The following is a 14326-nucleotide window of genomic DNA, read 5'->3' on the forward strand; positions in this document are numbered from 1 at the left end:
GAAGTGATGGAATCACGTCAAACATTGCCAAACACTCGATAGAAACATATTCACGACTTTGTTTTTGTTCCATTGTGAGCAAACGCGGCACCCATCTTGCGCACAGCTTTCTCATATTCAAATTTTCAGTTAATATGCGATGCACTTTTTGTAATGTCTACTATGTCTGCTAGCTCGCGCACTTTCAGTCGACGATCATCCAGTACCGTTTTGTGGATTTTCTTCAACATTTCTGAAGTCGTCACATCTTTTGGTCGACTGCTAGTCTTCGCAGGACGGATGGCCTCGCTTAAACTCTGTTACCTAATATTTTACTGTTTATAACAAAGGAGGAGTCTCTCCCAGAGTACAATCTATTTCAGCATTTATATTGGTTGGGATAACGCCTTTCAAATAAAAGTATTGTAATACGTAACTTGTGATCAGTCCAACTTTGAGGCTTACTGCTAGGGTTTTGAGCATGTTGCTGTTTTACGATGGGTAGGGTGCTAACCTAGTCCATTAACCTTCCTCTTTTATCCGGGCTTGGGACCGGCAACACAACCACTGCGCTATTCAATTCACCCAGAGCTCATACAGGCGGAGTTTGACAATCTGGATCCAGGAGGCTGAAACTGAAGAAGAAACAGGTTTCAAACCTACCATACAAGAAGGAAGAAGAAGAAGAAGTATTACCTAACGATATTGACACTGACAATTTATTTTGATGTTCATTATGTAGGTGATCTATTGATTAATATAAATACGCAAATTGTCTGTGTCAATATCATATTTTGATAAAGACAAAGTCGAAACGTCAATTTTTTATCAATCTTTCAAAAATTATTTGAAAAAATCGAAGAAATACAATTTTAATAATAGATCTATTATCATTTAGAAACTTATTTTTAAATCATATTATGAATTAGATATATAATATGAAAATATATAGGGGAAGTACTATTTCAAGAAATAAGTTAATATGTTATGATCGACGATCGATATAGTCAGATTGCCGGAATTATTCGAAATAACGTTGTAAAATGGAAATATTAGCAAGTTAAGTTTCTATTAAAATGACAAATTACTTCAGCTATTTTTATCCTGTTTTTTATGCCGTAATAAAATATTTTATTAGTCAGAAAACTTGCATTAGAATTTTAATATCTAAAAACATTTGTAAGATAAAACATTCCATTTCAATTACAACTAAACATATTATATTTTCAAACGATCTTTGTATTATCGTTAAATAATGAAAAATATTTAACAAACATCACGTTCCAACTAAAGGGGACATGTGCTTAACGAATTCTCAGTATCTCTAATTATTTGCAACAAGTGTGGACAATTTTCATAATTGCAGATCGTAACATACATTGAAATATTAAAAAGAATAGTTTATTTATATTATAATATTTTCTCAAATAAACTATAAAGTTTTGTTACTTCCAAGTATAAACTCGCTTAATGCTGATTTTAAACGTTGTAGGAATTGAGAGATTGAATAGAAATATGTTTCTGATGATACTTTTTCCCTTGAAAAGAAAAACAAGGAACTTTTCTAAGGCAATAACATCATTACTATCAATGATAAATTTTGAAACCATGTTTAAAATTAACACTGTTATTTGTTGTGATGCAAAAAAATGGTTTTTGTACAGGGTGGCCAAATGTAAAGTACTGTATTTTGAAAACCAATTTTTGTGGAGACTTAATGGTACTAAAATTGATAGTCCGGGAGCCTGCAACAGAAATACGCGATCAAGTTCTTTTTGAACGAAAATTAGTAGAATGCATCAGAGACTTGTATAATAAAGCCTAGGGAACGTCAGCTGCGGCTCGGTGGGTGGGATTAGCGGCAGTAGCCTCCCTGCACGAAAAAGAAATTCAGTCATTTTCTCTCAGCTAAAAATTTGTGAAATTGTAACTATGCCAAAATCTCGAAAAAATAAAACATTCAGCCGAATATACTATTATGTACAGGATCCTTCACGACGAGCTGAATCGATATGTATATGGGAAAGTACTGCGACTAGTATTCTGAAAATTGGACCCAAATTTCCTTATTTTAAAAGGCATGCTATGGTTTTTATTAAATTTTTGAAATCTGCGCAAAATTTCAAAATAACTTCATATAAAGCATAATATGCCTAAAGTTCACAATTTTTTAATTATTTCACATTTTTGAAATTTTTAGACACATGCAGCCCTCCACTAAAAAATTTATATTAATAAGTTTAAGTGCGTCAGGTCTAATATTTTGAAATTTAGACAAATAACACTTACAGCTTTCAAAATCTATGAAAACCTTGCCCAAAATTTATATAGGGTGTTCAGAAAATGGTGCCGAATTTCGCTATCTAAAAACTTCGAAAACTTAATTTTTTCAAATGGCTTTCCCCATTTTCTCTTTACCATTGGATTCTACCCTTTGAATTAAGGGGACTCCGTTAGTAAATTCATATATCTCAAATTAACGTTTTTTGTAGAAACTTGAGAAAACTGAAATCTTCATGGACTTTAATTGTCGGTTGTCTGGAGCGACCAAACAAACATATCAACAAACAAACAAACAAACACAATGAAAACAGCTTGACGGTTAAGCGTTGTTGCATAATAACCCTATCACATTTCCCGTATATTACCAGCAAAGTGAAATATGATGATGAACACTTTTGCAATGCTTAAACATTGTTTTCGAAGTTTTTAGATAGCGAAATTCGGCACCATTTTCTGAACACCTTATATAAATTTTTGTCAAGGTTTTCACAGAATTTGAGAGCTGTAAGTGTTATTTGTCTAAATCCCAAAAATATTAGACCTGACTCACTTAAACTTAGAAATATAATTTTTTTAGTGGAGGGCTGTATGTGTCTAAAAATTTCGAAAATGTGAAATAATTAAAAAATTGTGGACTTTAGGCATACTATGCCTTATATAAAGTTAAATTAAAATTTCACATAATATTATTATGTTTTATATGAAGTTATTTTGAAATTTTGTGTAGATTTCAAAAACTCAATAAAAACCATAGCATTCCGCTTAAAATAACGAAGTTTAGGTCCACTGGTATAACCGGAAGTTACAGAAAACTGAAATTATTTTAGCTGAAACGTGAATTTCGGAAAACCCATGCAAGTAAATTTTCAGAATACTAGTCGCAGTACTTTTCCATATACATATCAATTCACCTCGTCGTGAAGGACCCTATATTATACGTCAGCCGGCGCCTGGAAAATGAAAAAAACTTTATACTTTCAGTGATTTCCTCTCAAATAAAAATCTTATTGAAGATAGTATATATATATAACTGTGAATAAATATATAAGTCAGAGGTCTATGTCTCAGCTGATACTTTGATTACGTAGGAGTTAAGCGGAAGCATCTATTGCCTATGTAAATGTATCAGCTAACCAGGTTTACTTTATATTTACTGTATATTTACAATCAGTTTACAAATTTTCAGCTGGAAGGATATAACCTAACCCGAACATTAATTATTCGGCATCACGCTCCAATATGAGTGTTATGATAAAATGATTATTCCTTATCAATATTTTTAAATGAAATAAGTATTAAATAACAGAAATACCTAAATAACTAATTAATTCATTAGCATATTTTAATTTAACAATAATATTAATTCATAAATCAATATTTGTTAACATTTTTTAATTTTAACAAATTTCTCGTTGGTAAAACATTTAATAATCCCTCATACTGAAACTTTCAAACAATCACTTGTTGGTTTGTGGATGAACATTATTTCGGGGGATTGGAATTTTTCTTGGTTTGAAATGAACGGAGATAGACAGTAATTTCTCCTCTGACTTAGGACTTCAAATTTTCTTTTTAGCTTGAGGGACAAAACAAGACTCCCCTATATTTCAGAGTAATGCCCAGGTAATAAGTAAAGGGTGAAAAGGTGCTTTGTCAGCACATTCTTCTTGAAGATAGTCGATTAACATAATCTCATGACTATATTAAAAAATCGGTCGCACTCAGGTATTGTCTATGAAACCACTTTAGACTTTTTTGGAGCAGGATAACTCTTTCTAATCCATTGTTTTGACTGTTTTTCCATTAGCAAATCTAGGTTTCATTCACAGTTATGAATCGATGCACAAAATCATTCGACTTATTTTGGCAATGCGGCCTAGGAAATACAAAAGTTGAACCTCGATCAATCGAAAACCTCCCAAACTCGAAGGAATATTTCTCCCCCTTCCCTTTTAAGCACAATTTTAACTCTATATAAGTTGAAGTAATAATCTTCAGATAATTTATTTTTATCATAAATTAGGCGTAAAATCTAACTTGAAAAAAAATTGATATTTTTCAACTTTTATACGTGGTGATACGATAATATGATATGAAATGTTCCCTTTCTGGGCAAGAAGCCGGAAATTAAAACTTTCCTCGCTTTCCCAAACTAGAATAAAAAAAATGAAACATTATATTTCTTATTATATTTGAATAATTTTCGAAATTATGTGGTTTTTATCAAATTCGGTTCGGTTCGTTAATCGATATATATTTATGCAGATATTTCTTTTTGACTTTCACCCCAAAATTGGAACTATTTCGCCCATTTTTCATTATACAAGGTGTTTTATCCCGAATACACTGTTTACACCACCACTACACCAAAATCCAAATGACACCGTCTGACGCGCGCTTCAATAACTGAAGATAAACTCAGTCTTTGAAGACGATAACTTTGTTATCGAAACGCGAGTTAGGCACTATAATTTTGATTGGTGGTGGAACCTGTGGAATAGGGATAAAACCAAATTGCTTCAGTCATACCCTCAGATCCTCTACAACTGATTTATCAAAACATAAGAAATCCTGGAATTTGACCTAGTGGAAGAGCTACTCCAAAGTTGGTGTCGTTCTCAAAGTCTGGAGATCCTACTTGTGCTAGGGCGAACAAAGACACTGCGACAGAAGTACCAAGGCAATTCAGGCTAGAAGCTGTTTCTATACATATTTTCCCTCCATAACTCGAATAAATAAACATGGACCTCTGTATCTCGAATATAAAATAAATACTGTGCGTAAGTATCTCATTTAGATTATCAATTCTATGAAATAGTAATGGAGTTTATAGCTAATGTCAGATCTCCTGTTGGTGATTGTAAAATTTAGACTTAGTTGGGACGGAAATTCACATTTATTTTGACCTCCACGTGAAGAAATTGATAAGCAATGAGTGTGAAACATAAATTAAAAACCTTGAGTGGTGCTCGAAGCAGTGAAGATTGCCTAGTCAAAAAAAGAAAATTGTTTAGGAACAATTTTTCGACGATCATGAAGAATGAAGAAGATGAAATAAAAAATGTTGGGAGTGATCAAAGTTTTTCGTGGAAAAGACGGCTTATTAAAGTGGTCGCAATGAAGATATAAGCATTACTAGGCCATTGTTATAAGAAAAAGCTAAAATGTATTCGTCTTTAGGATTTGATGATTTCAAAGCAAGCAATGGATGGCTGTAAAAGTTTAAGCGTAGGCATGACTTTGTTTTTAAAAAAGTTTGTAGGGAAAGTGTAAGTGAAAATCTTGCAACTTGCAACAAATGGACCAGCGAAAAACTGATAGGTTAATTACGTGATTACGAGCCTGAAGACATCTTCAATGTAGATAAATGTCTTCCTGATGAAACTCTAACTTTCAGAAATCATAAATGCCATGATGGGAAGTATAACAAGGGATGTTTAATAATTTCACTTGCTGCAAACATAACAGGTACAGAAAAACTCTCACTTTTACTTGGCTAGAGAAAAAAGAAAGATCCTATTATCCCTTGATAATTGCATAGCACACAACGATATACGTGAATTCAATAACAGTCGAGGTTTTATCTCTTAACAACACATCAAAATTGCAACCGATGGATCAGGGCATCATAAAGGTCATTAAATCTTGAAGACATTGTTAGGTATATGTCTCAAAATATGAAAGTGAAGATTCTCACATAGATGTATTACAAGCAATGCGAATTACTGATAAAGCTTGGCAAAACGTGACTGCTACTACTATAAAAAACTGTTTTGCTCACTGTGGCTTTCCTTAGTCATTAATCGAAGAATAAGTTGAAGATATTTCTCTATAACCTCCTGAACCATGGGATACGGTAGAGCCTACGGTATGTTTCGATGTTTCTATTACATCATGTGACCATGAAGTAATGACTGCTGGAATATTATCGGACGAAGTGATCCTTAATTCAGCATCTCGGTACAATGAAATAAATGAAGATGACACAGAAGATCTAAATAATGTAACATGACACCGATCGGTTTCCATTAGAGAGGCGAGAACAGCACTAAATATGTTACGTAATTTTATTGATCAAACAACTCAGAGGTAGAATTTGCTGCTCTTTGTATTCTAGGTAATGCTATAGATAAAGACCAATATTATTTAAAGCAAAAAAATAAATGACTTTTTTTTAAACAAATATGTTTATTATCTATGTAATTTGAATTTGTATGTGTATGTAATTGATGTTTTCCTATCTGCTACCCCCCTCCCTCCCTAAGTCGAAACCAGTTGTTACCTAATTCGAAATCCTTGAAAACTTCCTAACTCGAATTTTTTTGCCTTTTCCTTGGAGTTCGAGTTATAGAGGTTCTACTGTATTTACTCGAATGCATTATCCTTTAGTGAGTATATCCGAAATGCATTCTTTTCATACACCGATAACCTCATCTCTCAAATTTTAATACAACGATTGTCTAGTACCATGTTGATACAGCTACGTTTGAATTCATCTGCCTAAAGTTTTACGATCGTAACTCATGGTGAAGTCTTCATAAAAAGTATGTAACTCATCTCCCATTTGCGTAGACGTGTTGCTTTTCAAAAATAAATATTGATTTACTGAATGGCTGAAATTTTAGAGATAATCTCTCAACGCGTGCGCGAATATAAATATTCCAACTTATACTGATGAGGGCTGACATCTTCAAGTGGAAGGGGGGAAATTTTCCAAATCAACCCTCGTATAACTTATTTACGTCTAAGTAATGTTCTGATTACATCATTCACTTCTCTCTTATCTCTGTACTTACCTTAATAGAAAAATAACAATTAGGAGCTCAAATACAAATTTTGGTGTATATATCAGAATGAGAGTTATACAACCCTGATATATTTTTCCGATTTACCTACAAAGTTGAAATCATATAGATATGGTCAAATTACTCCAGTTCAAACACGACACACACAAGAAAATATTGATATTAAAGCTATGAGTTTATTAGTAAATAAAAGTTACAACTTTCTCAGTACATATAACTATAGTTTTCTTAGTACATAAAAGTATCTACTATGAACCAAAATGGCGAAAATACATGTACGGCTAAAACAAAACGGCATAAATTTTATAAGACCTCAGTCAATTAAGGCACAGTATCGTACTTGAATATTAGTAAGAAAATATTCGTGTGCAAGATTTCTGAATGTAATATATCTTGTTACTTATAATATGTAAAGTATGATACAATAATTCTTTGAATCAGTGAAAATTACGAAATCACTTGATCAAGTAATTGCTTATAACATCATATTGCTTTCTTTCTCTGCCTCAAAATATTTTCAATTTCAATATTTGTTGTAATAACATATAGGATACCTACCAGACTACCTTCGATTTATATTTCATATACTCATACCTTCGAATGTTTTAAATTAACTAAAATTGAATATACTATAATCACATTGTAGTTATAATTTTCTGCTATTTATATACAGTGTGCCCCACTACCAGTTGAAACTATCTATTTATGGCAAAATATTTATAGTAAAATCATGAACATTTCTACGTTTGGGTTTTCGGATACGATCTTTTTAAATAAAATATTTTCAAAGATGGCCGACTTCCAGTTCTACCGGAAGAACACCCTGTATATTAATACATTTTTGAAATCTACGTAGAATTTTAGTATACTTTTGTGCAAAAGCTTTTTACGAAAAATGTATTGGGTTATTAATTTTTTTTTAAATTTGATCGTTGCAGACCCTTATAAATTATTTTTTTACGAGAAAACCCTTAAAGATATGAAAATGGTTTCTATTCAGTTGCTTTTAGCAAGGTCAGATGTATTTGAATCTATGCTGAAAAATTTTTCATTTTATACAGGGTGTGTATAAGAAGTATTCAAAGTTTAACTTCAAAAATATAAAATTTCTTAATTTTTTAAAATAGAACCACCCGGTTTTTTCTATTTTAATACATTCAAGGGTAAAAAATAAGGCAAACTCATGTTTACCTTCCTACACCTAAACCTTACCCTTATCTAGGTATTAAATGTTTTCTGTAAATTTTTAGAGATGCAGGTATGGTCTAAATTTTATTTGTTCGTTATTAAATTTAGAACGAGACATTTTAAAGATTTTTGAAAATATCAACAATTGACTAATAAAAGTTGAGTAAGTGTGATTTATTACAAAGCCTACTAAAAGTATACATTAAAAAATTAAAACTTGTTAAAAATTGCAATGATAATTTAAAACCTTAAATATCTCATAAACGACTAAAAGTTGCAATTAGTAAATACAATTTGGTTTGATTTGATTAATAACTCAAAAAGTATAGCAAAAAAGCATTTTTCGAAAAAAGTTTTTAGACAAAAGTATACTAAAATTTTGCGTTAATTTCAAAAATGTATTAATATATAGGGTGTTCTATTGAAAATAACAAAGTTACATTTGACTTCCGGTAGAACTGGAAGTCGGCCATCTTTGAAAATATTTTATCTAAAAAGATCGTATCCGAAAACCCAAATGTAGAAATTTTCATGATTTTACTATAAGTATTTTGCCATATATAGATAGTTTTAATTCGTCGTAGGACACTTTGTATTATTATAATATTTGTTATTATTAAATGAAGCATAGTTTTGTTCACTCACTCTTTAACAAAACCTGAACAGTATCACAAAATTTTTATTAGTAAACCAGATACTATGATTTTACATTCAGCATTAATAATGTAAATAAATCCATATTTTTTTAATAATTTCTATATAAATGCATATCCAGCTATCAAAAATAGTAATAAGAAAATATGTCATACCCCAATGACTTTACTTAACTCGTTTTTAATAGAAAGAAGATGTCCAAAGTGAACGATATGTACAAATCGTCCCAAAAAACGGTCTTGAAAGATGTGAACGGTTCTAGGATTGATAACATCAGTAATGACTTTCTACGAATACCTGAAAAGAAACTGAATCAACTAAATTCACCAGAAATACGTTGTTCTCCATCGCCATGCGTTTTTGACTTTGAAGGAAATATAATTCGAAGGTGTGGAGGTAAATATTTTAAATAGTACAAAGCGTATATGTACATGGTCTCATCAAATTTGACCCGAACTGATGCATTCAAACTTCGCGCTTATATAGAATCACTAACTTTTTTGTATTGAATTGGTACAATTTTTTTTTCTGTTCGTGCAAAGTGTGAGCACCATATTTCAATTAGTGTGTGTCAGCTATTTGTGGACGATTAGAAAAATTTGTCTGGCGATATTGACTGTAAAGAAACATGTTGAGCAACGAGTTTGCTAGAAATTTCGTTTTTTGAATAGAATTACGTGTACGAAATCGTTGAAAATTTTGGAGAAGTATAGTCTACTTTATCTCGAACGTAACTATTTTATTGTTGCAATGCATTCAGTGGTAGTCGTGCAATGAAATTGTCGAAAACGTATCTCATGCGAGTCTTTCATCCACCACTGTTAACGACGTTATCATCAAAAAATTTGAGGAAATGGTGTTCGAAAATCGTCGCGTCAGTATACGAGATATAACAGAGGTTCTGAACATCACTTATGTGTCGAATCAACATATTTTGCCTAATGTTTTGGATATGAAACGTGTGAATGGTAGATTTGAATCTATTGCAAAAACAACGTCGAGTAGAGATTGCAAAAGACAACTTAGTTTAGGATCTTACATTCTTCAAACGTCTTATTACTAGTCAGAGAAACGTAGATTTATGAATATGAAGTCGAAACTGTTCAAAAATCAAATCGCTCCAAAAATGAGCCGGAACCGAAAAAATCACGTAAAAATTGATAGAAAATCGAAATAAGAGTCATTGTTTTATTCCATTATCGTGTTGTGATTTCCCATGAATTTAGTCCAGAGGGTCAAACGATCAATAAAGAATACTACTTGGCAATATTGAGGTATTTACGTAGAACAATTTATCGTAAACGACCGGATTTGTAGACAGTCAATCATGAAATTTTCACCACGATAATGCTTCGTCACATTCCAGCGAGATTGTCAAACTGAAACATCCTTTTCGGACAACGCGCTATGAGCCATAAAAAGTAATTGACTTGGGGTACTGGAAGTCATCTCAGCCGAGTCTTACAATTGTTAACATTGGATTAAGTGTTTGCGACCTTATATTGGCTCCAAAGGACTTTATTTCAAAGGCTATAATAAACATTTTTATTAAAATACGTAAAAATTTTATTTTTTCTTGGGTCAGTGCTGGTCAAATTTGATCATATATGTCAGATTTTGTCTATAGTTACCTAAAAAAATTAATATCATGTCCTCATTCCTAATCTACTAGAATTGTGAATAGGATATACTAATTATTATGCTGTTTGTCACGTATTTGAGTTTTTCTCATAAAACTGTTGTCTTCTCATTGCACTTTACTTTTTTCTTCTTTTTGTCTATTATTTATCAACTGAATTTTTATTTTCTGTTGCATTCTATTTACATTTTGCTTTTGAATACAACCATTACTAAAATTTCTCCTATAATTTAACTTCCAGTTCAACTATTTCGATTGTTTTATTATTTATTGTGACGCCTATCTAGTTCGGAACTATTAAATCAAATATTATGTGGTGTGGCTAAGTAACGAGATTAGCGCTGCTACAGAAAAAGTACGCATGTGCTAAAGATCAACAACTGTCAGCTGTATAGCCCGAAGTCTGCTGTTTCGAATGCAATATCTACCGTGTCTATAGACAAACCATAGAAGCTGTTGCCTTCGTTTGTATAGGCGCTGTATTTTTGTGTAGCCATAAAAATAGAGCAGTAGATTGTTGTGAAATTGCACTTGAAACTTGGAAAAACTCCAACTCAAACTTATAATTTATTAAAACAAATGTATGGCAATGAATGTTAGTCGTGTCCACATGTTTTTAAGTGGTTGAATCGTTTTCAAGATAAGAGGATGTTGAAGCTCGTGAAAATATTTGAATGCAATTGAAAATGACTCAAACTTATTAAACATGTTAATAATGTGTGACGAATCAAACCTGCATTGAAAGGAACAACTTTTGAGTCTGTTAAAGCTGTGAAAGAAAAAGCGTCGCACACCTTGAAGGTACTGACAGAAGAGGACTTCCTGCACTCTTTCGTACAATGGAAGATTCGTAGGGATAAAGAAGGGTTATATATTGAAGGTGATAAATAAATGTAAATAATATATCAGAAGTCTTTTGTTTTGTGTTCTAGAATTTTATTTAGGTATATAAATGTGTAAACGTAGTTGGTTTAGTAGTAAAAAGAACGAATCAGTAAAAGTAATCGCAGAAATTATTTTAGTGATATTTATAAGTAAATTATTATAAGTTAAGTGTATGGTATAGTGTGTGAATAAATTAAGAACGTAAGAGATAGTGTTTATTAATTCACCCCACGAATAAAAAGAGTGTAATGTAAATAAATACGAAAAACGTTACAATATGTTATATCATCGATGTCGTTATTTAATAGCCACACCTAGTTTATTAGTATTGACTTGATTTAATATATTTACCTAGTTGGTGACATTTTGTTGATGTATAAATTCGAAAATTCTACGTTCTGTGGTTCAAGAATAGTATGAAAAAAGTAAGAGAACATGTAGAGAAAACAAAAAGTCGACAAATTTAACACAATGAAGAGAATTTATGAAATAAAACGGTTGTACTCCATTTGTCATACACTCGTACATTCTTACAATTTTGATACATTTCTACTTACGCTATCACCATAGATTCTCATTCAACTGTATACTCATAATTTTTGTCCTTTTAACCTTAATGGTGAATCATTACCATTTTATTATATGACTGGTTAGAAATGGATGATTCTATTGAAACAAAAATTATTGCTTTTTAATTTATAAATAATGAATCATTAAATCAAGGTAACCCATGCTCGTCGTCTTTGTTCAACATATAATATTTGACGCCAGTATTAACTAGACTAAAAATATTAATCCAAAACGTCCTAGGTAGGTTAGAAGCAAGAGCAAAAGTAAATACTCTATATATAGGAGGATGGTCCCAGAAGTACCTGTTTTGACCTAGAGATGGCGTTAGTTGCTTGAAAAATGCCGCAGTATTAGAAAGGACACAATATGTACAGCATACTTTTCAACTATGAAGACGCCACGTTATTTAGTATTTGCTTGACAGCCATTAATAGTGAAGGTTTTCAGTGAGACTGCTCCTTCGTTATCAACAGTATAATATTTGGTAGCCGAGTTTAAACGAGGCCACACAACCTGCGAAGACCAGCAGTCGACCAAAAGAGGTGACGACTTCAAAAATGTTGAAGAAAATCCACAAAACGGTACTGGATGGTAGTCGGCTAAAAGTGTGCGAACTAGTAGAAATAGTAGGCATTTCCAAAAGTGCATCGCATATTTACTGAAAATTTGGACATGAAAAAGCTATATGCAAGATGGGTGCCACGTTTGTTCACAATGGAACAAAAAAAATGTCGTGAAGATGTAGTTTTTGACAATGTTTCACAGAAAAGCCGAATTTTCACGCCATTTCGTAACAATAGATGAAACGTGGGTCCATCACTTCACACCTGAAACAAAAGAACAATAAAAACCATTAACTGAAGAGGGAGAATCGGGTCCAAAGCGAATAAATGAAGCAAAAACGGCAGCATTTGGCTAAAAGAGTATTGTGTCATCAAGACAATGCACGAAATTACAAATCCGTTATTGCAATGGACAAAATTAATGAATTAAAACTTGAATTGCTACCTCATACACCTTATTTGCCAGATTTAGCCCCCTCGGATTATTTTCTATTTTTAGACTTGAAACTATGTCTCGGTGTTCAAAATTTTTTCACCAATGATGGTGATGTTAATTTAATGGCTATTTCGAAGAACTAGTTGATTCTTATTATAAAAAGGGTATCAAATTTATTGAACACCTCTGGAAAAAGTGTAGCTAAAAGGAGATTACGTTGGAAAATAAATATATTTTTTTCAAAATTTGTGTTTTTATTGTTGGGCCAGGTTCTTCTGGGACCATCCTCGTAAATGAACAAAAAACCAAATATATGGTATTGGAAGGGAACTCGCAAAGACCAATGAGCAATTTATCAATAAAAATATACAATGGAAAAGAATGCTGCCTTAAAGAGGTAACCCAATTCGAATATCCGGGGGTAACAAATAAAAACAAAAATACAGAAATTCGAGAGTTAGAAAATATGATTCCAAAGGGAATCAAGACAACAGGAGCCATAAAAGCAGCGTTAAATTCCAAAATATTATCAAGATCAGCAAAATCTATTCGTTTCCCACAACTACGGATATTATCAAAAGAACTTGCAAAGAAGCTGTAAGCCTGTGAGAAGAAAATATTGAGAAAAAATTAGATCCCAAAGGATTACTTAGAAAATACCCAAAAAATTCTTGGAGAGTTGGAGAAGAGAAAAGATGAAACCGAACAGAGAAGAATTGGATAGAAGAGGTGAAGGCAGAAAGTTTGGTATCGAAAGATCGAAAGGAAAGGCACAGGACAAGATCGAATGGATACAACGTATCTCGATTAAATCCATAACACTAGACCAAGACGATGGAAAATATAGATAAAATGTGGTGAAACCCTCCAAAAGGGGCATTGGAACGAGATAAAGTATGTAATGAAATGTTGAGAGAGGTGAGAATTTTATCACCAAAATGAAGTATGTGGTTTAGCTCAATTACAAAAGTTCAACTTTGATTGAATGTCACCTTTGTATTTCTCAATTCAAGCTTAAGCATAAATATGACCCTCTTTCACATATTTGAACAAATATGTTGGGACTTAGCAGCTTTATACGCGTTGGATTTCATATATTTGTTCCAATGAGAAGCAAATGATTACGTGACATCTCTTTACGAAAACAGATTATATATCGCTCGGAAACAACCATTTAGCATAGATGTAATGTAATCGCAGTCACCAAATGACGCACATCCGTGACTTCTCACCTTACTGTTAAAAATCTATTCGTCGAAGGAAAGTTGATATCACTAGAAACTAGATCGAGAATATAAAAGGAATGAAGAAAAATAATCCAATC

At 32.1% G+C, this 14326-nt stretch overlaps 2 protein-coding genes across 5 annotated transcripts in view; both read left to right on the plus strand.

The window, feature by feature from the left end:
- LOC130450481 (uncharacterized) overlaps positions 1-14326 on the plus strand; it is a 247827-nt gene that overhangs the window by 183846 nt on the left and 49655 nt on the right. The window lies entirely within an intron of this gene.
- The window catches only part of LOC130450484 (uncharacterized), a 35650-nt gene that overhangs the window by 10232 nt on the left and 11092 nt on the right, over positions 1-14326 (plus strand). Inside the window, exon 2 of the mRNA XM_056788884.1 lies at positions 9097-9305. Within this exon, the coding sequence (XP_056644862.1) occupies positions 9104-9305 (202 nt within the window). The 5' untranslated portion in view covers positions 9097-9103. The remainder of the gene's footprint in view (positions 1-9096; positions 9306-14326) is intronic.

The sequence above is a fragment of the Diorhabda sublineata genome, chromosome 11 (genome assembly GCF_026230105.1).
Source record: "Diorhabda sublineata isolate icDioSubl1.1 chromosome 11, icDioSubl1.1, whole genome shotgun sequence".
In the NCBI taxonomy this organism is placed as follows: domain Eukaryota; kingdom Metazoa; phylum Arthropoda; class Insecta; order Coleoptera; family Chrysomelidae; genus Diorhabda; species Diorhabda sublineata.